Source organism: Acanthopagrus latus, chromosome 2 (genome assembly GCF_904848185.1).
Source record: "Acanthopagrus latus isolate v.2019 chromosome 2, fAcaLat1.1, whole genome shotgun sequence".
NCBI lineage: Eukaryota > Metazoa > Chordata > Actinopteri > Spariformes > Sparidae > Acanthopagrus > Acanthopagrus latus.
In genome coordinates, this window is record NC_051040.1 from 17,280,919 (window position 1) to 17,305,654 (window position 24,736).

At 38.9% G+C, this 24,736-nt stretch overlaps 1 protein-coding gene across 3 annotated transcripts in view; it reads right to left on the minus strand.

The window, feature by feature from the left end:
- Positions 1-1,350: 1,350 nt before the first annotated feature.
- fam168a (family with sequence similarity 168 member A) overlaps positions 1,351-24,736 on the minus strand; it is a 29,584-nt gene continuing 6,198 nt past the window's right edge. Inside the window, exons 2-9 of one of the 3 annotated variants that reach the window (XM_037075369.1) lie at positions 16,539-16,646; positions 15,819-15,910; positions 11,252-11,332; positions 9,771-9,827; positions 6,683-6,828; positions 5,689-5,875; positions 4,784-4,910; positions 1,351-4,564 (exon numbers count right to left, since the gene is read on the minus strand). In XM_037075369.1, the coding sequence (XP_036931264.1) occupies positions 4,798-4,910; positions 5,689-5,875; positions 6,683-6,828; positions 9,771-9,827; positions 11,252-11,332; positions 15,819-15,910; positions 16,539-16,600 (738 nt within the window). In that variant the 5' untranslated portion in view covers positions 16,601-16,646 and the 3' untranslated portion in view covers positions 1,351-4,564; positions 4,784-4,797. The remainder of the gene's footprint in view (positions 4,565-4,783; positions 4,911-5,688; positions 5,876-6,682; positions 6,829-9,770; positions 9,828-11,251; positions 11,333-15,818; positions 15,911-16,538; positions 16,647-24,736) is intronic. The other 2 variants (XM_037075384.1, XM_037075375.1) reach the window with 2 other exon arrangements.

Sequence of the window (24,736 nt, forward strand, 5' to 3'; positions counted from 1 at the left end):
TCGAAGACATTTAAGAGCCTACTATTCACTGTGATAGTAGTGTTTTAATTTATACTCATGAGAAAACTAAGACTTAGCAACTGCAAGGCAAAAGAAGAAGAGGGGAGAGGAGAGAAAAGAGGGAAGATGGGAGGAGAGGTGTAATGAATGCTTCTGCAGGGTTAAAATAAAGAGGAAAAGTGAGTGAGTTGTCCTCAGTAAAAGGACAGAATGGATAAAAAGATAAGAGACCCATGATTAAGACAACTTTGCATTTCCTCCCCTATGAACACATCCAAGTGTTCAACTGTCCATTTTTTTTCACTTAAGTGCGAACTGAATTAAATGAGGCGAGGAATGGAGTGAATTGAGGAGGCAGCGATCGCAAATGATCTGCCTCTCTCCTGAGCCCCCGCATTAAAAACAGAATTACAGTTTTTAAGAGAGCACTGGTCCTCAGCTCAGAAAAGAAAAACTTGCTCTTACTTTTACTAAACGTAAAAACAATCAACTCCTCCATAAAACTTTATTTGGTGTCTGTTGGTTTTTTTGGGAAAATCTCCTTAAAACACATGAAAAACGATAATGACATTTGACTTGGAAAAAAGAAAATATCCCCTTAAAAATATTTTCTTGCTAAAAATGTGACATCCAATTGTGTTTTTCTAAAAAAATATTAATTTATCATTTTGGCTCAAAGCCTTGAACCGTGGCGATGCCTTTTCACACACTTGTCAGTGGCGACATCTAGTGGAGATTAAATGGCAAAACCATTAGAGACACCAATCATCGATGTAGTTCAACATGACTGCTACTGAGACGGGCTGGAGGGGGTTTGCAAAGGTCAGACTGAAAGCACATGAAGGCTGAAAGCACGTGAGACTGTGAGAGCAGAGGGTTAAAAGGAAAAAAGGTCAAAGCGAGGAACATCGGCCTCATTTTGCACCCCTGAATGTGATAAAAGTAAATGTTTAAGGGACACAAAATGGCCTCTGAAAGGAGTCGAGGCACGAAAAGAAAAGAGGAGAGGAGACGGTAAGAAAGATAAAAAGGTGAGGCAGGCAATATGCATCAACAACGATGTGAGAAATAGGACAGCAATAGGAAAACACAGATTCACAGGAAGCTCGACGCAAAAAGGATTCAGAATTCACCAAATACTTAGGAGAAGAAACTAATATTTACCGAAACAACTGTAGCTGAAATATGGCACAGAACAAAAGGGCGTGGAAGCTGAGGGTTTTTCAGTACGTCTTTGCACCTCACGGGACAGAAATGGACAGCAAAGATGGCTTCCCAAAAAGAGTCACGACCACGCAAGCCGTTTCAGTTCTGTCATTAATCCTCTGCTCCCCCTTCAAGGTCTGTAAATCCAGGTGATAATTATAAAAAGTGGGAATTTTGTGACAACAATTTCCACAAGTTTATGTACACGACCTTGTCTCGACTTCTCCCCTCCCTCCCCCTCAGTGACAGATATGTAGAGGACAGAGATGCAGAAGAGGAGGTAAAAACAAAATATATTAAAAGCACAAACAGTAGCTGCCACACTGATGCAACCATGCTTAGCTAGAAATACATTACTGTACCACTTGCTGTATAAATATACTGCATTTTTTTTTTTTTAACTTAGAGATCCAATGCTATAGTGAAATACACCTGAATATTATGCATACCCATTATGCTCAATTGACCAGAGGGAAAGAAGAGAAAAAAAAAAACCCAAAAACACAAGATTTAACTGAGAAATACTGACAGGAGTAGTGGTTGGTTAAATAAATCCTAATGACGAGTAACATTACTGCTGTCGCAAGAAAATCCAGTTTCTGCATCTTTTCAGTTTTACTGGCTTGAATTAAAATAATATACGCCATCCTTACATGGTGGCTGCGCTTCGTGACCCGGTAACATCCACTCGAAATCTTAAAGACCGGGGTCGTTTTGAAAATAAGGCAAAAAAAAAAAAAAAAAAAAATTGACAAGGTTTTCATCCGACAGCGGCATTAGGTAATATTTTCTTGAGAATTAACCTACTAGTGTACAAACATCTGGACTAAGAATACCTCAAACACTCGACCTTATTGTTTTTATTTTTAATTACAATATAAATCTTCCTCCCTCCTGCACTACAAAGCCTAGGTACCTGTTACTTAGCATTAAATTATAGTCATCAACTTTTTTTTTTGTCTTATGTTGTGCAATATTTCCTCACAAAGTTATTCCATACCCAAATTCTTGATATGTTCTACTCTTATTAGCAGTAATTATTATTGAATGGTTGCTGCATACAGAGCCTGTAATCCACATTTAAGGGATTACAATAAGCATTCTTTTTTTTAAAATCAATTCAAAACGCTGATAAAATTAATCACTGTTGGAGGCATCCCCTCTTATTTTATTGCATTATCAAACCACTTCATCTACATACCTGCACAGTAAATGCTTTTTAGACCAATCTGCACTCTACACCACAAAATGTCGTGATTTGAGTCTATCTTTTTTGTTGTAAATCTTCATAAAAATACCACAGGCCTCACCTAAATATTAAACCCCACCACCACTACTACTCGGTGCGTTTGTAGTGTCTGATTAAGATAGGTCATCAATGCCTTTCCGTGTACATTAATGCCTTTACACGTAGAAGCAGAAAAAGGCAACAGAAGATGGCTGTATATGGTCCATGTCTCATTGGCTCAAATATCATCCTCAGCTCAAGAAGCTTCCCATAAAAGCTAAAAGTTATGCTGGATTAAAAAAAAAATGGAGAATGTTTAAAAGCAGTCAGTAAAAGCAGATGTGTAAATCTCAGAGCACAGAGAACAAATGGATGATTCTTTGTCGTGAAAAATTAAAAAGAAGTCTAAAAAGCCTCCTGAAGTCTGTGCTGGACTGAGCTGCATCATCACAGCTCTGCACTCACACTAATGTCTTTTTGTCATTTATAGCAACGAACATTAAAACCAGCTCTTTTTTTTTTTTTTTTAGGACAGCACTCTCATTTTCCTCTCAGGTTAAACATTTGGACCCAAATTCTGAGATTAACAAATCATCCCCTCTGACATGGACCAGGTGTAAACACATCACAGCCTTTCGATCGGACACAATCTGCACAACCATCTATGTCATCGTTTGGTCTTTCATGACACTGTGGAATGGAAGTCTATCAGCACATGTATTTGACTGGTCCATTATTAAACTCGAGTCTGGATGTCTGGTTGCTGTTTGGTTATACATCCTTGTCTGGAAGAAGGAGGGAGGAGGAGACAATACGGTCACAAGGAGAAAAATCAACGCACAATACATATAGTGCAAAACTAGCAGTGTGTTTTTGCGTGGCCTCTTGCAGATGAGCCGTCACAAGCTCAAATGTCTTGTACCTTGAAATGAAATGACCGACTGTGAACATGTCATCCCCTCCTCCTTCCTTTCTTTCTTTGTCATTGTCAGCTGCTCTCCTCTCTGAGTGCCAATCCCTTTAAACTCCTTCTCTGCCGTCTACCATGCCCCCCCCACCCCCGAGAAATACATGTTGTGTGTGTTGATCAGTAATTGGAGGTATTGTGCAGTAAGTGCCACTACACAACACAGGAGCCCCTGTGTGTGTGCATGCTTATGTGTGCGAGAGTGTGCACGACCACCCACGCTGTTGACACCTTATTATACTTGTACATTTTCTCTGTATTGACCTACGCTAAGATTTCAAGAGTGTCACGACATACTAGCCTGCATAGTATGTAGCATGAAGTAGGTCATGTTTTCTTAGTGTGTACTTAGTACTAATGCTAACACAGAGGGACACACAGCAGGATGGGTCAGTAAGTGCTCTGCTCAAAGCGACACAACACTCACACGGAGACGTAACGCAAGGGATGATGGACCGCCGGACAGACAGCTACGCGCTGGAAGACGACTGAGATTAAACCAAAAAAGAAAAAGGAAGAATACAGGCAGGAGAAAAAAAAAAGGAATTTTGCTGATTGTGATTAAAAATAAAAAGAAAAAATAAAAAAAATAAAGAGAAACGTTAAATAACCCAAACAAAGAAAAATCCCAGTTATGTTAAAACCCTGTGCTGATATCTAGTCGTTAGAAAATTTGGCAGCATTAAGTCAATAAGTCTTTGTAGTGACTGATGGAGATGATGGAGATGATGATGATGAATAAGTGCCCGATATTTTCCAGCCAACTGAGCGACAGCAGCAGGAAGGACCACACACACCAGCACAACACAGAAACAGAAGCAACTGACACCCGTGATTGGTCAAGAGTCCTTCTGAAGATCCAATGACAGACACAGCAAAAGAAAAGTGAGGAAATAAAATAATAATAACAAAAAAAAATACCCATACAAAAAAAATTAAAAAGGTAATGACTGGTTGGCAAATGAACAGAGAAAAAAAAATAAAAAAATAAAAGCAGCTTCTGGAAAAAACGTTAGAGAATGTCGCATAATAACAATAACAATAATATTAAAGTGGCTGTTGCACTTTAGTTTTGTTCTTGCAGACAGGTGCCGAGTTCCTATGGTTGCCAGTGGGAGCCCGTGTAAGATCTGAGCAGTTGCATACGATGGTGGACTCCAGATCTGTCGGGGGAAAAAGAGAGCGGAGGCACACATTGGTGACTGATTTAAGACTGGAGAGAAAAAGAGAGGGATGAAGCTGGAGGTGGCACAGTTTGTTCAAGTCAGAGCGACAACAGAGGGAAAAATAAAAGAATGAAAAGATGAGGGGGGGTAGAGGGGAGCAAACAGATGGAGGAGAAAATAAGGGTGGTGAGTAACAGCAGGAGGTCAGACACTCACATGATGGGTGGGCTCTACCAGTGAGGCGGTACGTAGCTGTACCCAGGTGTCCCTTGGGGCCTGTAGGTTGGCACAGTTACTGGGTGTCCTCCAATCTGGGGATGCTGGGGCGTTGTCAGCAGGGTCCCTAAACAGTGTTAACAATGCCAGTAATGAACCTCAGCCATTTATGAATCCATCTGGTGAACAACTAGAAAGGCCTCGTTTGGCAATTGTCAGTGTCTCGTGTTGTAGATTCATTCAAACATTTTGAAGTTTTTGATCCGTTTTCTTTTGTTTTATGTTTCTTTTTTTTTTTTAGTATTTTAGCTGCTGCCATTTTGCTTCAGCTCAACACATAATAAAACTCGAAGAGAAATCAATTTGTGCGAGTACGCAATTAATTTCATTTTCATTTACGAAATGTCAACAAATAAGCTAAAACATTTTCCCATCACAGGTAACCCAAGCCCACAATGACAACTTAAAATGCCTTGTTTCATCTGACGAACAGTCTGAAAACCCTAGCGTTATCACCACACTGTCACAGAGGATGAGGAAAACAAGCTAATAGTCACATTTGAGATGGTGCTTCCTGATAAAACTTCTGGTTAATTTTCATCAATTTAGTGAATCATGGTCAACAAAATCACTACCGATCACAGGTTACCACTGCCCAGAAACCTAAATATATTCACTTTAGATGTGAACACGCAGCAAATATTTTTCTTACAAAAATAATATTAGTCAATGAGCAAAATAGTTACAGTGTTATTGTGTGCAAAATGAAAAAACGTGTCTGTGCAAGTGCAGGAAACCATCTCCTGCATGAATAAAGGCAGTCGAGAGAATGATGAAGTTGTCAAAGTCAGCAAGTCTGAAAAGCTGTTATCAGAAAGCTTTGAAGTGAGAGATTCGGGACGTACCTGCGCTCATGGCCATGGTTGTCCCGGCTACCATCCCCATGGCAGCCATTCCGTTGTTGCGTGGAGCAGGTACAGGGACTGGGGCGGGGTACAGGGCTGTGGAGGGGATGCTGTTAGGCTGCACCACGGTGGTGTGATGGATCACATGTGGCTGAGCCGCATACACTGGCTGGGTGTAGTACGCTCCCTGTCAGGAGGAACACAAGAAAGGGCTGGTGAGGGTGTGTGTGTGTGTGTGTGTGTATATGTGTGTGTATATGAGAGAAATATAAAACTTACTATACAGTTGAATGCTTTATTTTATTTGATAGGTCTGAGAAGACTGTTTAAGTACTCATTTCCTGCTGACAGGAACAAGAAAGGTAACAGAAAACACTGACATTTTCCATCTCTCTTCCCGCTTCTGTGCTTTTCATTTCAAACCATTTAACCATTAAAAATATGCACTGCACCAAATCACAACATAAAGATGGTGGCTCTTCATGCGCAAAGACACTTTTTTGTAAGTGCTTTTTTATCTGGTATCTAAATTGCCCAGTCACCTGGGGTTTTCTATGTAATATAAGAATGTGGTAAAGAAAAAAGGACGCTTCGGTACCGATTTTGTTTGGGAACTTTATGTTCCACACACTGTACATGGTTCAAGGCCTGAATCAAAGCTCATTCCCTGCAGCCAGAGGAGATTAAATGTTATGTAAAATTTATGCAGATAGAAGATCTGACCTGGGGCAAAAATTTTATTTTTCTTTCTCTGGTTTACTGAAAATTCTTTAAAGCTGAAATTCAGACATGAACAGACGACAATTTTGTGAAGCCCTTGTAAACTGCTTCACGTGATTGTAGTCAATATGTTCACCAGACAACATATAAAGAAAGAGATTAAGTTAAATGCCAACAGATCAGGTGTGTCACAAATCTGATGAGAGTGTTTCACTGGCAGAGAACAGACTCCGTCTCTGAGGTAATGTGGTCAGCTCTCATTCAGTCTCCTTACCTGTGCGTATATGTTCTGCTGAGGGTAGGCACTGCGGATGGGGTACATCGCTGTTGGGTATGGGGTGGGGGTTGGGGTGTAGGGAGGAGGCGCTCCATTTGACTGAGTGGGGGGCACTTTGTATGGGGTGCCTGCTGAAGTATATCCTAAAAACAGACCAAAAAGAGAGAGAAGAAAAGAGGGTGGAATAAGAAATACATTTTGTGACAGAAATACACCTTTAGCAATTAATCAATGAGATTTTGTCTTATTGCACATGCACTAACTGTTTTTCTAGAGCATGCCTTGTAAGTTGTACATTGATAAGGGGAACTTTTTTAGCAAAGAGTTGCTTGTTTATACAGCCAGCAGATACAAAGCAACATTCAAATTATTTGGATTTTATTATTCCATTTCTCTCTCCACCAACTCCTGAGGAAAATATTAGGCTCTCAAGCTGCTTAATCCTTTGCTACAGCCTGGTGTGCTAACTTTGCCTGCTGTTTGGTGCATGGCAGGTAGCATTTAAGGTTTGTGACGTTTTTTTTTTACTGAAAAAAAAACAAAACAAAACAAAAAAACAGCTGCCTAATACATCTGGAAAAGACATCTGATAAGTGGTGAGAGTGAACTGAAAGATAAAAGTTACAGGCAGTAAACACACATTAGACACTCAGCTTTAAGACACGGAAACTCACTGGAGAACTGGGGGGCACTGCAGAGTTTGGTGGTTATTCTCTTAGGGTTCTTCACTAAAATGAGTCCTTCTCACATAAAAAGTAGTCACAGGATCCATTGATAACAGAAAAAATATTATAGAAGCTTTAAATTATTACAATTCATGATATTAATTGTCGCTAATAAATTCTGAGCTGACTGATGACTGGATGCCTTAAATGGACAAAAAGAAATTTAAAAAATACATAACTCTTCATTTTACTTACACTTACTTTAAAGTTTTATGTTATGGTCAGAGAAGATATGGGCCAGTTGTGTGTTTTATAAATAATTCTACATTAAGTGTTAAATGTGGCCCAGTGAAACCAGATTATTAAAATACATTGCCAAACCAATTTATTTCAAAAACATGTAAATATCTTGTCTAAAAGTATTTATTTAACCGTAAAATGATGATTAATAAGTGATGATTAAATCACTTATCAATAAAATCAATCCTAATATCTTAACTCTACAACTGTTTGATATGTGAATAATGGCCTGAGTTATTTGACAGTTCTGTCTTTGTCTCTTTGTCTTAGATTACAGTACATTTTATATTTGGGGGTTTTCGATTGTTGCTCAGACATAAAAAGTTATCTGATGGTTTTACCTTGGACTTAATGTTTTTATCTTTTTGCATTTCCAACAAAATCCACCAGATGGTGGACTGGTGCTGCCTTTTAATGGGGCTGGACTCTATTAACAGCTACTGCTGAAGGTTTGTACATCTTAAAAAGTGCCTAATTTTGCCAGTCTTACCGTGCTGTATAAAGACAGCATTTCTGCATTGTTTACTGCTAAAGGCAGTAGCTGTGTAGTCAATGAATATTAAGTATATTCACAATTTTAGCAACCAACCTACCAATCAACAACAAAACCTTCAAAAATGATTTTAGAGTAGTCACCATTTCAACACTGCATCATTAAAGGCTGGAAAGCATGAGATCAATGGTAGGACAGTGAGGGCATCTGGTTCAGACCACTGCATTAATGCCTGTGGTCCACTGGGCTCAGCTCTGTGGGTGCAGTACCTCGGAACGGCCACTCGGAGGAGCCTGAAGGTCAAACATGCTACTAGCTAGTTGCTGCTGTGGAGCTTATGAAAGCGCTCCTCTCACACAAGGACAAGGGAACAAAGAGATGCTGGAGCGGCTCTGCGTCTAAAAGCGTGTGTGTGTGCATACTCTCACACACACACACACACACACACACACACACATCTCCAACATGGATGCAGGGCATTAGAGGACAATGGTGTGTGACAATTACACAAAAGCCTAGCTGATAGAAAACAAGTTTGTCTATTCAGTGGTCTTGAGAAATAATGACATTGACCAAGACGTTTCCAAATCAGACTGCAGCTGTTTGTCTGGGACACAAAATCTAAAGACTTTAATGTCACCATTGTAGAATACATAGACATATATCTGCAGGTTTAAACAGCCCAGCCTCAATTATTAGGTTCAGGTCTCTTGTTGGAACAAAGCTGGGTGAGGTTTGCCAAAGCACACCTGATATTTTGTTTGACTTCCAAAAGATAAAACCAAACTGGGGGAGGGGACGAGAGGAGACAGGCTTCAAAAGCAGCACAGACAAATTCAACCAACACATCCTGCCTCGGTGAGACACTTAAAATTCAGGAGACAATTCAAGTAGCTGTCTGCACCCTCCTGTTCAAAAGAGCTTTCCTTTTCATACACAGTAATTAAACATTTAGAAATATACATTTTTTGTGATTTTTGCGTTCTCCAAGACAAAAAATTTAGCAATTATGAGACATTCGCTAATATTATTCCAGTTCTTCCCTTACAATCCTCTGCTCAGCTGCTCTGTCTGGGTACTGGAGCTGCAACTACTAGACGATTACTTGAACATTTAGAAATAAAATTAATCACCAACTATTTCGATATTCAACTGACATAAATGTCAAATGATCCAACTTATTCAATGTAAGGATTTGCTGCTGTTCTTTGTAATTCATCAAAGTAAAAGAGTCGTCTTTGGGACAAAAGAAGTAATTTAAAGACATCAAAATGTGATGAGCATGTTTCACTTTTTTCCCCCACATTTTATAGAGTAAGCAATTAATCGGTTAATCCTCAAAATATTTAGCAATGTTTTCTATAATGAAAACAGTCATTAGTGGTGGCTTCATCTGGGACCAACTAATTACTATTATTTAAACCATGAACTTCAGCGCATTTTTTGAAGATCCTATTGAAATAACATATTTTTGACTTTATAGTTGCTAAGTGATACTACTCCTCAAGTTTTCACATCAGTATCATGGTAAGTTTTTCCTTTGACCACCCTATTGTCATTTGATTGGTCACCTATCGCCTGTTTTCTTTTGACATTTCCTTTATTTTCTTTATGCTGGTTATTTTACCTTGTGTACCTGATGTTAAACTCTTAATTAGGTCCGGATTCCAATAAAGTTGGGACGCTGTGTAAAAACATAAATACAAAACAGAATGCAATTATTCACGGAAATACTTTGACCCACTTTCAATTAAATACAGGTCAAAGACAAGATATTCATTGTATCTAATGCATTGTATGTAATACATTTGTGTTTTTTGCAAATATTCTCATGCTATGAATTTGATTTCTGAAACAAGCAAAGTAAAAAGAACCGCTGTGTCCCACATTTTTGACCCTGTATAAGACTCTTCCTTTCTCCTCTGCCCATACTTCCTCACAATGTCCTAATATGTATACATTATAATGTTTTGTACCATTGGATAAACAAATTTGCTCATAAAATCCAGCTGACTGGGACTAAAAAACACACCTCAAATGATCACAAGTTTCAGCATTCCAGATAAGCACTGCGCTGTGCTTTCAAACCATGAATTTTGATACCTGCACCAGACAAACTTATATATGTAAAGTCAAAGAGTAGAAGTATAGTATAGTATAAGACTATAAGTATAATCAAAGAGAGTACACTCTAAACTGGGTCATATATATTTATGGAATATCTCCAATTAACAGTTTTTCATGTCAAAATCAATAAGCTTAGTCTGGGTTTCCAAGCTGAAAAGTTCAAGTCCCCATCACTCTAAACTATCTCCATCTATACAGACGCACCATATCTGGAGAGCACTGAGACAACTGTTATTCCCATCTGCTGTGGGGACCAGACACCAAACCCCAGCAGAGTACGTATCTGCTGCTATAAGGCAACTGGCAGCTGTTACTGGCTGGCTTCCCATTCCTTCACCATCAGTGCCCTCTAGGCCAGGATCTCCACTTACTGCTTTACCTTCATAGAACTTATGTGAAGCTCTGAACCACCTTCTGATGGTTACACATGCATAATCAACAGATAAATACTCTATAGAGCAGCAGCTGTTACAGATCAGCTGACGGGAAATTAAAAGTGTATCAATGTGTAATTTATTTAACACATAACGTGGTGGCCCATCCTTACCTTAAACACTGACTTAACTTTCTTTCCACACAAACACATTACTCAGCTGGGCAGGGTGTGAACTGAATGATCACAATGATTACTCATGAGCAAGATCAAAATAGTTCTGAATGCTATTCAAGAGAAATAAGTGACACATTGACTTTTTTTTTCCTCCAAGGTTCAGTTCAGTTTATATTTATAGTTATTTCAAAAACACTGACATGGCACCATTCACAACTGCTTAACAGGAAATAGTCCTCAGCTTTGGACCACTGCCTACAGTGGCATGTCATGTTTCATTTCAAATTGACATCTGTAACTATTTTGTGGAGCGACATTTGTATAGATGACGGTTACTCGTGAAATGTAATTTCTTCTTAATAGGAGATTCTGTATTATTCTTCCCTTATGTTTTATTCTGCTGTAAATGTGTTCTGTCTATTGTGGCTCACCTGGTGGATACCCAGGACTGCCTGTTTGATAGAGGTTGGGTGTGTAGGTGGGAGCCGTCGCAGGATACCCTCCTGGATAGCCTGCAAGACATCACAGGCGAGAGAGAAAATATCAGAAACCACAGCTTAGCAAACACAGAAGGACACAGACACGCGCACACACACACACACACACACACACACACAGGTAGCGCAGTATTTGGTTTGGAGCAGGATGTACACAGATGGCGCTCATTAAAAAAAATGTCTGCACCAATAACATGGTCGGCTGAATGTGTCTTACATACAGACGAGCCACACCTGCCAATACGGTGTGGGAGGAGATAAATTCAGCGACATTAGCAATGCAAGCAGACATGTACAAGGGGGTGCACACTGCACACGCTCACTCATGTGCGTCATCAATTACAAATCAAACAAACAAAGCACATTTGACATGAGAAAAAGCTCTCGCTGGTAATAAAGGTGCGAGCTGCACAGGGTGAGACAAAGAGAGGCACAGAGGAGAAATGCAGGCAAGTTCAGAGACTGTAAGGAAGTGAGGGATGTGCAGCTCACAGTTTTCTATTATTGGCAGCCGATCTCACAGACTGTTCTGTAGCTTTGCACCTTTGCTATATCTAGCTTTAACTGCTGTTGGCTGCTGTAGGTTGAGCCAGTGAGATGGAACAGGTGTAACAAAAATCTGTATCAAACTGCAGTCTGAGTGGTGTGACGGTTAATCTGTACTCAGTCAAATTTAGAACAATTTTGTTTTAGAAACCACAAATATAAGATCTATTACAAAAATCCAAATTTAAATTCAATGTTAAAGATTGCTGAAAAGATGCAATGTATTTGAATGTTCAATTTAGAACAAAACTCAAGAAAACGATTATCATAGATTAGTGCTGAAACTATAAACCATTGATTTAACTATCCGCCAACAAACAGAGAATTACTTGACAAGAATTTTGATGATAGATAAATGTCAAGAGTGATTTATCAAATCAAAATTACCACACACTCTGATTCTAGCTTCTGCAACTTCAGGTTTGTGGCTATTATATAATTATAAATCAAATACTTTATTGTGACAATAATCACATGCAGCCCTACACATTATTTTAGACTTCAGTATGAGACAGCTGAGTCTTTAACATGTCTGAGTGGTTTCTTAAAAACGGAAATTACACCAAAGTATCCTCTTAACAGCTGCAGTACAGCACGGTTCAAAGGATTTTAAACAAAAAGTCTGCTAATTGTTCAATTCCCCATATGCACTGATTATGCATTAATTGATAAAGCAGCACAGCAGATGCTGTCACATCCCTGTAACACTCTACTATTATGATTAACAAGATGTTTGACATGTAAGAACTAAAGAGTGGGGCGATTATGACTCTAAGTACAGATATTTGTAGCGCTCACTGACAAAAAGAATAAAATACTTAATACTTCAACTTGAACAGTTAGCACTATTATACAGTTATCTCACAAGTTGACCAGAGTAACAGTTGCCATCTCTGACCCTGATCAGTGTTGTCAGGTTGGTGAGTCCTTGGCAGTGCTTAACACATGAATTTGGGTTGACAGCTCAGCATGTGTAATGTTGCCTGCCAGCTTGCAAATAATCCAGAGAAAATCGTATATAGTTCCATTGTATTCAGATGCTGCTGGCCTACAGATCCAAGTGTAGACACAGAATTTGAGAGCCTATTCCAAGATCCAGTTTACAAAGCGACATTCTCATTTAAAAATTCATGCTAGAACGAATTGAGACCAACTTAAAGGCTGTATATATGAACAAACCAGGTGTAAAAAGTCTATTTCTGAATGTGGTTTTGCTGATGAAACCATGAATGAATTTGTTCAAATTCAATTCAGTTTAGAACCAACAATGTTGCACTACTGCCTCTTTCTGTTACAGTATTCCTGGTGAGGTCTGCTGGATACAGTGAGTGTAGTTAAGATACAGCAGGGCTCATTTCCTTATATTTGTAGTAAGATTTGCACATATGGAAATCAACTTTCTTGGACCATATTATAATTTGTTTATTCATCAGTGAACACAAGAAGATGGAAAGCCTACTAACTGATATTCACGAGGGGAAAGAATGAAGTGTCTGCCCTGAAAAACTGACTGTTCCTCAGACTTGACTTGTCACATGAATGTCTTCAAGTTTATATGCATATTTAAACTAAACAGGAGTGAAAGCACATAATTAAGCTTATCTCCTTTTTTAGTGACATGTACAAATGTGGTGACTGCATTAACAAAACATTCATTATTACTGTAGTGACCTTTGACCTGCAGTTTCAACTCTGCATTTCTTTGGGGGAAAACCCCCCCACAGCATATTGACTCACACTCGCGTATCACTGGTAGGCCTGTCATGATAACAAATTTTGCTGGACAATAAATTGGCCCAGAAATTAAAACGGCCCCTCTGTCGCTTTAGCTGTAGTGAACCGGATGATTATGCTTTAGGTGCAGATGCATGTTTGTTGTATTGCCTCTTTTAGTTGCTACTGTTTTACAACAAATGCAACATACCGGTTTGTCCAGGTTAAGTGGTTCACCACGGTCATTCAGTTTTTATCCGAAGTGCTCCCACACTGCAGCTGTCAAGTTGAGCTTTGAAACTAATTCCATCTTTGTGTTTATTCCGTCAAATCTCAACTAGCGTCACCTCTGGCTTGCTGCTCCTCACAGGGCTCTCATGCTGCACTCTGTGTCATGTCAGGGGCCAGAGGGTTCACAAGAGAGACACAAGGAAAACAAACAAGCATGCAAATGGAAATTACCGAGGCCAGCAAAATTATCAAGCTCATTTTTATTTATTGTACGATTAATTGATTTATTGAATATCGTGACAGGCCTACTTGGATGTCAAGATGTGGAACTGCTGTGCAAAATGCGTACAAGCACAAGTTTTACTTTTCTGGCCTGGTCTCAATTGGAATCTGGTTTTATTTTCAAGTAGGTTTCATATTAAAGGAAATGCTGTGTGTACTGAGAGTCGAGAATCATAAATACAGAAAACTGACAAAATATAAAAATGTGAAATATTATAAAAATAAGAACAGTATGTTATTTAAATGAAAGGCATGTGCAGTTTTGGTGCAAGTATTCTACAGGGAATGTGCAAAAAGTTGCAATATATAAATATTTCCTTGCAAGATAGTAACATTTTTAAAAAAAGATTTGCTTTAATGAAATGTGTTGTGTCAGAATTATGTCTGGCTACAATGTTTAACTTACTGTTACACAAGAGACTGACTGAATTTGTCTGAGCTCACATGTTTGATTCTCACAGAAGCACTGCAGCCAGTGTTCTTTCTTTTACTTAGTGTATCTTGTCAACCTGCTCTTCACCTGCTCTTCACCTGCTGTACTTGTATTAAATCTCCCCAATGTAAACAATTATATCTTTAGGTCACGGTCCAGGTTCAAACTGAGAGCCTCAACTGTGCTTCTACCTGAAAGATCAATGTTCTCACCTCAGTAAAGAAAAAGTCCCTTTGTGGCCATTTATCTTGTCCAGCTGTTATCCAAACGCCTCCTGTCCTGCATCAACTCACACTGACTCACATACTCAAAATGTCTGAGAGGCTAATGCATTCAATAAAACATTCACTATTTTGTATTATATCACTTTTCTACTGGACACAACCTCTCTGGAAATGACATTATGGCATACAGAGTCACGGTAATGTTTTTCATTGACCCATTTTTGAGGCCGTTTATTGTAAACCATCTTCTCTGATGCAGGTTTAAAATGTCATAGCTTTGTTCAAATTCCCGCTGAGGACATTTTGCTCACACTACACAAAAAACTACATACATACATACATTTAGCACTACATTTTGAAAGCAGAATTATGCTGTTACAATACAATCGACTTTTGTTTCGTTTGTGAGGATCTCATTGATTTCTAAAGGTTTGTTGTGAGGTTGGACGATATATATTTTTTTCCCTTCAGATAGTGATAATGACTTCCTTTTTGTGGCCGATGAAGTTAACTGATAACTTTATTTAATTTTGGTGTTTAAAAAGGTTCTTGTCCTCACCTCGATGCAATTCTTTTCCTTGTTCTGTGTTTACTGACAACATATAAATCAATTTTAGAGCCATCTACTGAATGCTTAATATTTGCTTCATATTATAAGGTCCATTTATTGGCTATAGTTTTTGGAGTCCAATATTGGTATTGGCCCAAAAAACTGCATATCGCCCAGGCTCGAATAATTTAAACCGATGATGATATATAGCTGATTATATAATATATAGTGTATATATGGGTTATATGCATCAAAGACCTATCAATCAAAGTTAAAACCCTAACCCTATTTTGACCTTGATTTTTTATAACTGGAACAACACATTTCCTAAACTGTGAAAAAGTGAAATTAGGTACTATAACTCTTAGTCATATCTGAAAATAAGAGGGTTTTATCCCTGAACAGTTTTCACTCTAATAGCACCTCTGGGAGCCATTAGCAGAACCGTCCTCCTGTCCTTTACAGACTCATGATTATAGTGGTATACAGGATGATAAATGTGCATGTGCATGTTTGTCTTACCTGTAAAGGCCATGTTCTTAGGGTTTCCATAGGGGGTGCCGGGCTGAACAGGGCTATAGACTGGATTCATGGCTGAAGATAACCTGTTCTTACTGAGAAAGAAACAGAAAATGTGGCAGAGAGGGGGACAAGAGAAGAAAGAAAAAATAGAGGAGAGAGACGTGAGCCGTGTAAATCGGAAAGAAAATGGTTCCGATTATCACACGCACACACTCCTCACACACTTTAATCCAAACTCAGGTTCTTAACGCGACACATCCAGCTGAAGCATTTTGCCAGCATGCAACAAACAAAAAATAAAAAAAATCAAGCCCTGTGAATCCTCATCCTCAAGTAGGCTCAACATGAGCATGTATTTAAAAACATAGACTGCTGACAGGAAAGCACAAGGACACATGGATGCACAGGAAATAATGGTTTGGCTTCCTGTGTGGCGTTAAATACAGCTAGCCAAATGTACATAAAAAGGGAAGGCGAGCTCTTCTACTACAGGCCACTAAAAATGTAATGCACGGAAAGGGTTCCTAATAACAGAGCCATTCATACTACATTTCCCATGATGCATCTTGCTCTGCCGGCCCCGCAATGTAGACGAAAAAAGACCTCAAGTGCTCCTCCTTTATTTCAACTTACCTGCTCATTGAGAACATGGGCATGGGGAAACTGTGTGTGTACGTGTGTGCGTTTGTGTGTGAGTGTGTGTGCATGCGTGCCCCGTACCTCTTGTGCGTGTCTGGTTGATACATGAAACTGAATTTGTCTGTGGGATGCCCGCTCGCCATTCTTGCTGTATGCAAATGAGGAAGGAGTGGAAGTGGATATGCAAATCTGAAATTAAAACAGCGAGAGGTCATGATTACAACGAACACAGGAAAAGGAAAAAATAAAAAATAAATCTAAAATAAATAAAAAAACAGCAAAAAGCAAGCACCAGTGCAACAGCAAATGGTTAGTGACAGCAGCAGGGGGAGGACAGTGATTTAGACGGCGTGTTTGAATGTTTGTGGTAACTGATGTGTTGTTAGCCACCAATAAACTGTCCTTAATACAAAATGGATACATCAATTTATGCAAATATTGTGAGAAATGGACTGTGTTTACTTCTATTATAGGCAGTAAAACAAACATGGCTTTTGGGCGTACAAAACAAGCTCTTTCTAGTGGATAAAACAGCCTTGAGATCATATTTCTCTCATTCCTGTGTATGCTTAGCCTATGTGACGGCTAAATGTCTGAGAGAAAGTGAGGCACTATGAGTATGAGTGTATGTGCGTTTGATGTGCCGCACAAAACATCCAATACAAGCAGCAAAGCAAACATTAAGACGGCCAAATGAAAAAGCACAACACACCCAAGTGAGCGGGCTAGTGACAAAGAGAAAACAGGACAGAGAACAGAATATAGTACAAGGAGGCCGAGTCTTGAACAGAGCCATGAGTAAGCATGATCCAGAACCACAAGAGCAAAGCACAAACACATAGCGTAAGAGCTGAGGAGTAAATAAAGAGAGGAGAGGTGTATGTGTGTGTGTGTTTGTGTATTCATGTGATGGCAGCAATCAGTTCTCTGTGTTTCTTTTGTCTTCATGTAAGGCTCTGTGAAATACGTTGTGGCGCTCGCTCTGTACACCACACATTAACATGTACAGGCTGTGGCAATCTGTCCAATTCTGCTTCCTGAAGATACATACAAGTGTACTGGATTGTGCTAAGAGACACATTTCCAACATAAATCTTACCAATCCAGCCTGAGCTTGTGCTTCATGGCCAGTTGACAAATCCTTTAGATGCTTACAGCTTCACTGTCACAATTCCTGCGCATACACTGTACCATGGTGATGCCAAACGGCACCAAGTGACACTTCAAATTAGGCAAGGAGGCATTTCGAAGCTCCGTCCAGGAACACTGACGTCAAAACGCCCAAAGACACTTGACAGCTGAATGTGAGCAAACGCATGAGTGCAGCTGCTTTAGAGTGGTTTTTAAAGATGAATTCCTTCAAACACACATACGCACGCACCCAAAAATGAACAAAAACATAAACCTGTGTCTGCCTGTGGGTGTGCAAAACATCAAGAGCGGGGGATATGTCAACCCTGGTTCATTACTCATTTTCATATCTCATAACAAAGGAATGTCCCAGGGGGGTTTGATTTACCTACCTACTACTGAACATGTCTGGCACAACATCCCTCATTAATCTCAAATATCTCCAATGCTTTAATTCCTCTCCTTCCTTAATTCATCATTAGTTTTCCTCACCTCAGTGAATCAGTCTTTCCACATGCAAACAATCTGATTATTTGAAGATTACAGCAAAACTCAAGGAGTATTGCAACTGCCGCATTTTTTAAAAACAGCTTCACTGGATTAATGCAAAAATAATGATCTTCCAAAAATGTCTTCTAAGCTCAACGCTGATGATGAGCACAGCAGCTCTTTTCAGTGTACCAAGTCACGAGAATACATTCATTATAATTTAAGCACAAAAATTTTGCTCATTGAATCGTGCGGTGCACAGGCTGCATGGTCCCACTCACTGAACAGCTGAATATTCAGCTCGCTAAATAGTGAACTGAACAATTTAGTTGGATCACCACATCGTTTTCAAAGTAAAAGCTGAAGTCCTACCAACATTTTCATAACATACAGGTAATACAGAAACAGGTGTTACGTTCAGTCTCCAGTTCAGAGGTTCACTGTTATGTCCTGACTGGGATCACTTCATTCTCAAACTCATTTTAAGGGGCGCCCGGTCCTCTCATAAATCTTCCAGTGCTACTTGTTTTATAATTGTATTTTATTGTATTGCACTGTATTATAGTATGTGTTATATATTGTTCTATCTGTATCTTGTATACATTTTGTGTTGGGTTTGTGCACTGTCTGTTTGATGCATTTTAAAAGGCCCATCTAAGGAAGGGCATTGCAAATTACCTTTGGCTATAAATGCTGTGGTTTATGGCATCAGTTTATGGGACTTACTTGTTCCTATCAGATAATAAATAAAAGATATTTTTTTTACATTTACCATTTCCACCATCAAATCCAATTATTGGGCAATAAACTCAAAGCACAACTGAGGCTGATGGTAACACTTTGGCCATCACACAGAGGACTGGACAAATTAAAACACTGACTTAATGATGGCACAAGATTGAAAGTAAAGGAATCAAGGGACCAAAGTTGTACTATTCAACCTGAGGGGAGGATGAATATCTGTGTAAAGGAATCCTAATCCTGCTGTAAGGGCAATCCATCCAATAGTTCTGATTCTGATAGAGATGTTTCAGTACATAGCAAAGTGGTGGATTAACAAAAAGACTGCCATCCCAACATGGTTTTATGATTTGTGTTATTTTGTTGCACATTTTATAATTTTCAAAAGGCTCTCATGATCTTTACAGACAAATTTAAGTTACACCTAGCCAGCTTTATTCAAATGACTTCCTTAATCTGATGGTAAGCTAAGTTGTAATGTGCATGTGAAAGTGTAGAATGAGGGCACAATGCTAATTAACACATGGACAGGTGGCAAAGCTAACCCCAAGGTCTCATACTACAAAAACAGCACATACCCAATTACAGCAGTGACTGATTGGAGTAGAGAAAGACAAGTGTGTGTTCAGCCTGAGAAACACAGTGTGTGTGTATGTGTGTGCAGGCAAAGGTGATGAGAAGTGAATGGGTGAGAACAAGAGGGGAACCACATTGTGTCTAATGAAGGTTTACGTGAGGAACAGAGGATGGCAGACACACATGTGATGAGTAAGAGCGTCTAACCACAACTCCCTTTGTTTTCAGGGGGAGGTGATGATGAGGCGCTTCAGGCCCTCTGTTCCAAACCTTCTGTTCGACCGACCACTACCATGATTGTAAGACCATTCTCTAGAGGACATTCATCATCACGAGACAGAGAGATGGTATATTTATATGTAGGACAGAGAGTAGAGGAGCAGAGACAAGTCTACACATCTCCTCTGTGGTTTGGAAGTGGTTCGGGAGCTGAAGGCAGACCTCACAAAGAAATGGACTAAAAATGCAACCGTATTGTTGCTGGCTGAAAATGTTAAAAACACATCCAAAACAAACTGCTGCTGGGCACTTTGAGCCAAGGGTTTGGATTGTGTGCTCAAAATGAAGTGCTGCAGCTTTTCCTGTAAAGGAACAATCTACCATTTTGGGAAACAAACTTACGATACCTTATCAGTTGCATCTATGTGTAGGGCTGTAAATAACGAGTATCACTACTGATCAATGTATTATTTTTCAATTTAAAAAAATCACTTGACTTATAAAATAAACTCAAAAATGTTTAAAATCTGAATTTCCCACAAACCTTTAAATCTTGTTTTTCCAAATGACACTCAAACACAAACAAAAAGATGTTCAATTCACTACCACATCAGACAAAGAGAAGCAGCAAATCCCCAGAACAGAAAAAAGCTAAGTAATGTTTCAGGCAAAAATGCTAAACGATTCACAATCACAATAGTTCCAGATACATTTTCTGTCAATAAACCTCATCAACATACTTGAATGACTCATTTTTTTTCAGCCCTGGATTCATCAATGAGTCTTTTAATTTCTAAAATAATCAAAAACGCTAATCAAAGGTTACTGATTCTGATAGCTAGAGCAGATAATAATCAACATAATCTTTAATTTGCTGGAAAAGTCTACTAGGGACTAAATACAACCATTAGACCTGTCCTTTAGTTAGTTTTGATGCTCTCCACATTGATTTTACTGATTTAGCTTAGGTGGTGCAAAACAGCCTGGGTGCTGCACCTAAGCTTTACATTGGTAGGAAAATACCCTGTCACTAAGTATTATTCATTCATACACTGAACAGAGATGAATGGAGATGGAGATATATGTAATTTTTTTTGTGGCTTTATTGACAGGACAGCTGAAGAGTGTGACAGGAAACAGGGTAAGAGAGGGGGAGTGACACGCAGCAAAGAGACCGGGGCCGGGAGTCGAACCTAGGTCAACAAATATATTTAATGCTGTTCTAGGACTCATTTTAAATTGCGGGCATGCAGGAGACAGGCTTTTCAAGAGCTGATATTATAGGGTGCGACATGTGCGTGAAAAAGCATTAGGCTACATTTGCCATACTGAGGCCAAGTGGTTCAAGTACAGTATCATAATTGGCAGACAGCAGAAAGCTTTTACTGTGAAGGAGCAGCAAGGATGCAGGTACATGATGTACACTAGTGTTATGTTGTCAGCAGCCACTGAGCTCAGACTGCTCACAGACAGATGGTTTGAACCTACATCTGTATTATTTTTTTTTTTTAAATAATGGCACCTTTTTAGTCAGCTACATTACAGTTGATTGAAACACACCTGACTTAAGGGACAGTCGTGTTAGCTGCAGTGTAACATCCTCCACACAGCCACACAGCTGCTGCTCACAGTGATTGTGAAAACTATACATGTTACACAGTTTTCACTCATCTGACAGCTGTTACACCTTTCAGTGGTTTATGACAGTCAAATTTGTGATCATGTCACCGCAATTTTGAGCATCACCTCATTTTTCTTTCAGGTAGCCATCTGTGACACTGCAATGGGTGAAAATCATTTATCAGAAAATTGGATTTGCACGGATAACCAATGCTTTGGAGTGCACTGTCTAGTGGATGATGTTTACAATTCTAATTAGTCTTGTTTAGATATTTCTGTAGGTGGCTTATCACTACAAGACTGTCCAAATACTAATTTACACCTATCATTAAGATTTGTTTTACGTGCAAAGGACCAGAATTTCATTTGGTTATGCCATGTGTGATAAATGTCGCCTTGCATAAAATACCAAGTCAAAAACATATATATTTGATGATGAAATATTTCTGAACATACTGCAACTACCAATTATTTCATGAACTAAAATACATTTATAATTCTAAATCCTTGTTTTACCCCATTAAGCAGTTCAAAATCTCAGAGAGCCTGTTGATCGGAAATTACACAAAAAAAAAGAGGGCACCAAATGCTCTGTTTTTAGAAGATGGAACCAGCAAATATTTGGCATTTTTGCTTGATAAATGTTTGAAATGATTAACAAACAGTTGCTGATGATTTTTATCTGCAGACTGACTAATCATTTCACTTACAGCTGCAACCGGTAATACTGATATCAATTTGTAGTTGGGGCTCGCTCTCACACAGATCAGGGATTCATTCACTACTGACTAACATTATTAAGAAGACCTCCCTGGCTTAACTCGAGTTACTTTTCAGGACTTTGTTAAGCTTTAGCTCTATTAGTGGGACTTAATTTGGACTGAACTCACAAGCTATAGCCTCAAGGCACAGGCACTAAAGACAAAACTGGCTAGCCGGCATGCTGAAAGCGCTGGGGTGGTTTTGTGTAAGCTCAGTAGTGTGACAGTCAGGTCTAGCCATGTTCCAGATTCTCAGAGTTTATGCACACATATTTAATTTGTGCACGTCAATATTAATGTGTGCATTTAAAAACAATAATTTTGGTTCCACTCCATAAAAAGGGAGATTCCGGCAGCCTAGGGGGACCAGAGGAGGTAATAATGGGGGGGGAGGTTGTGAAAGAATAAACCTCTCTCGCTCTCACACACACACACACTCACACACAAAGAGCTACCATTCCTGGAGAACATGTACAATACAACACAACCCCCACACCGACTCTATCCTCCCACATAATACCTCACCAGGCATCTACTCTTTAAGCAACAAATCAAAACTGGTGGGCGTCATCACACTTCAGCACAGAAGAGAATAGAACTGAGCATTTTTCTTTTTAATCCTCAGGAAGGCAGCGTTTCACTTGGGTCATATAAGGAGGAAATGGATGTAAAAAAACAAGACAATAAAGAGCTGAGTGTAATGTGGTGCGTCACTAGTACTTTTTTCATTACAGACCAATTACTATTCAAAATACTTGCTTTGATAATAGGGGTCTAACGAATAATTCGAAGCTTAGAAGCTTTATTTATAACGCTGACATTTGAATTCTAAAATCAACATTTGAATGCTGCACAGCTTCTTCTTTTGCATGTTCATTAATTCCATTTAAAACCTGGCATTTCTGCACAGTTGCAGATAACAATTAGGTTAAACTAACATAATCAGTTTTATACCATTTGTAGATAGATTTCAGTGGTGGCTGCAAAGGATTGTTTCCAACTCACCTGATCCAAACTTTTTACAACAACTCAACAGTCGAAATTCATTCGCGGGAAAATAACTTGATGTAGTAATTTCCAAAATTCAGGACATGCTTGATGTAGTAATTTCCAAAATTCAGGACATGCTTTTATTTAACAAAATGTGTTGACTTTTAGCTTTTTAAAAACAAGTATGGTTGTGTACAAGTACTCATGCTGACTAAAGTGATCATATATTCATAAAAGAAACTTAATTCTTGTCAGAATGGTATTCAGTAGATCACATAACTCTGCAAAGGCTCAACAGTCACATTTTGTTCTCATCACCCATACGTACCCGCACCTACAATAAGGCTGATATATTAATCATCATAAAAGAGCCATACATTTTTTAAAGTTAAAGTTATGAAAATGTTGAAAAAACCCGCATCTTACGATGTTATCTGTCCCTTTATCTGGTTCCACACTCAAACTTAATAGCATCCTTCCTGGATCGAGACCAATCCATCATCCAAGTTTCTTGGAAAGCCATTCTGTAGTTACTGTGTAATTCTGCCGTCAAACCAAACTACAAATGGAGACAAAGGTAATAAATTGTTTCAGATTAATCACCTGCTCTAGCTTTTACAACATTTTGTGAACATGTATGGTTATAATAATGGTCCAAAATCATGAATAATTACATATTTGTTAATGAAAAATATAACCTACAATAAATATTCCAAACCTAGGTAAAACACGTCATCGACACAGCATCAAAACATTGTAAGTTCTGGGGGGATGACAAGAGCATATTTTTCATTGTTTAACATTTTATTGCCCAAATGACCAATCAATCAATCAAATCTTCATAATGACAAGCTGCAGCCCTACTGTATTGTACGACTGACTCAAACAAAGATGTATTAAAGCCTCAAACAGCTTGGTTAAACATTTTTGCATTTCTCTAACACTAGATATTTATCAGCAGTAAATGTTGAACTCATGTTCAAGAATACCATCATTATTTAGTAAATACAGAAAAAAGTTTTCATGGCATTTAATAAGGCAGAAATTCTGACTGCAAAACAAAAATCAGGTCTGAGGGCCAGATCAACTAGCGCCTGCTGTCACAATCAGAAGTGACATCCAGAAGCAAGTCCAGGACCACATCCACCTTACTATTATATTCAGTGTGATGGAATCAGCTGCTTGCACACAATCAGACCTGCCCTGCAGCAACAAGCTCCGTACAGCCCTGGGCTATTTTAGATCTAGGACAGCACTATACTCTTTGGGACAGCATCTGCCCTTTTCTGTGTGCCGGCTTCCACTTCTTCTATTCTCCTTTACAAAATCATCCCATCAGTCACACACCTCATGGGCCTGCACTGCTGGATTATGTGACAGTATTGTGCCAGCCCACTGAAAATGGAAATGATTTTCATTCGCATAGCTCTTATACCGTGACATAAATGCCCATCAACATTATCCAAGTATGGAGATTTCTTCCCCTGCCGTGTACCCTGGTTAATAATACAGTAAGAAAGACATTGTAGTATATTGTATGAAAAAATGTTTTATTGGCTCTGAGGTCAGACTGATCAGAGTCAAACACTACTTTGAAAGAAAACTCAAAGTACCGAAACTTTATGGTGTAAAAAGTTAATTGCACTGAGGTCAAAAGGAGAGGATGTTGATAAAGTTGTCCCCGACAAAGGACTCCTTATTTAGAGTCTTAATTAGAGGCTTCTAACTTTCTTTAATAGGAGCATCAAGTCA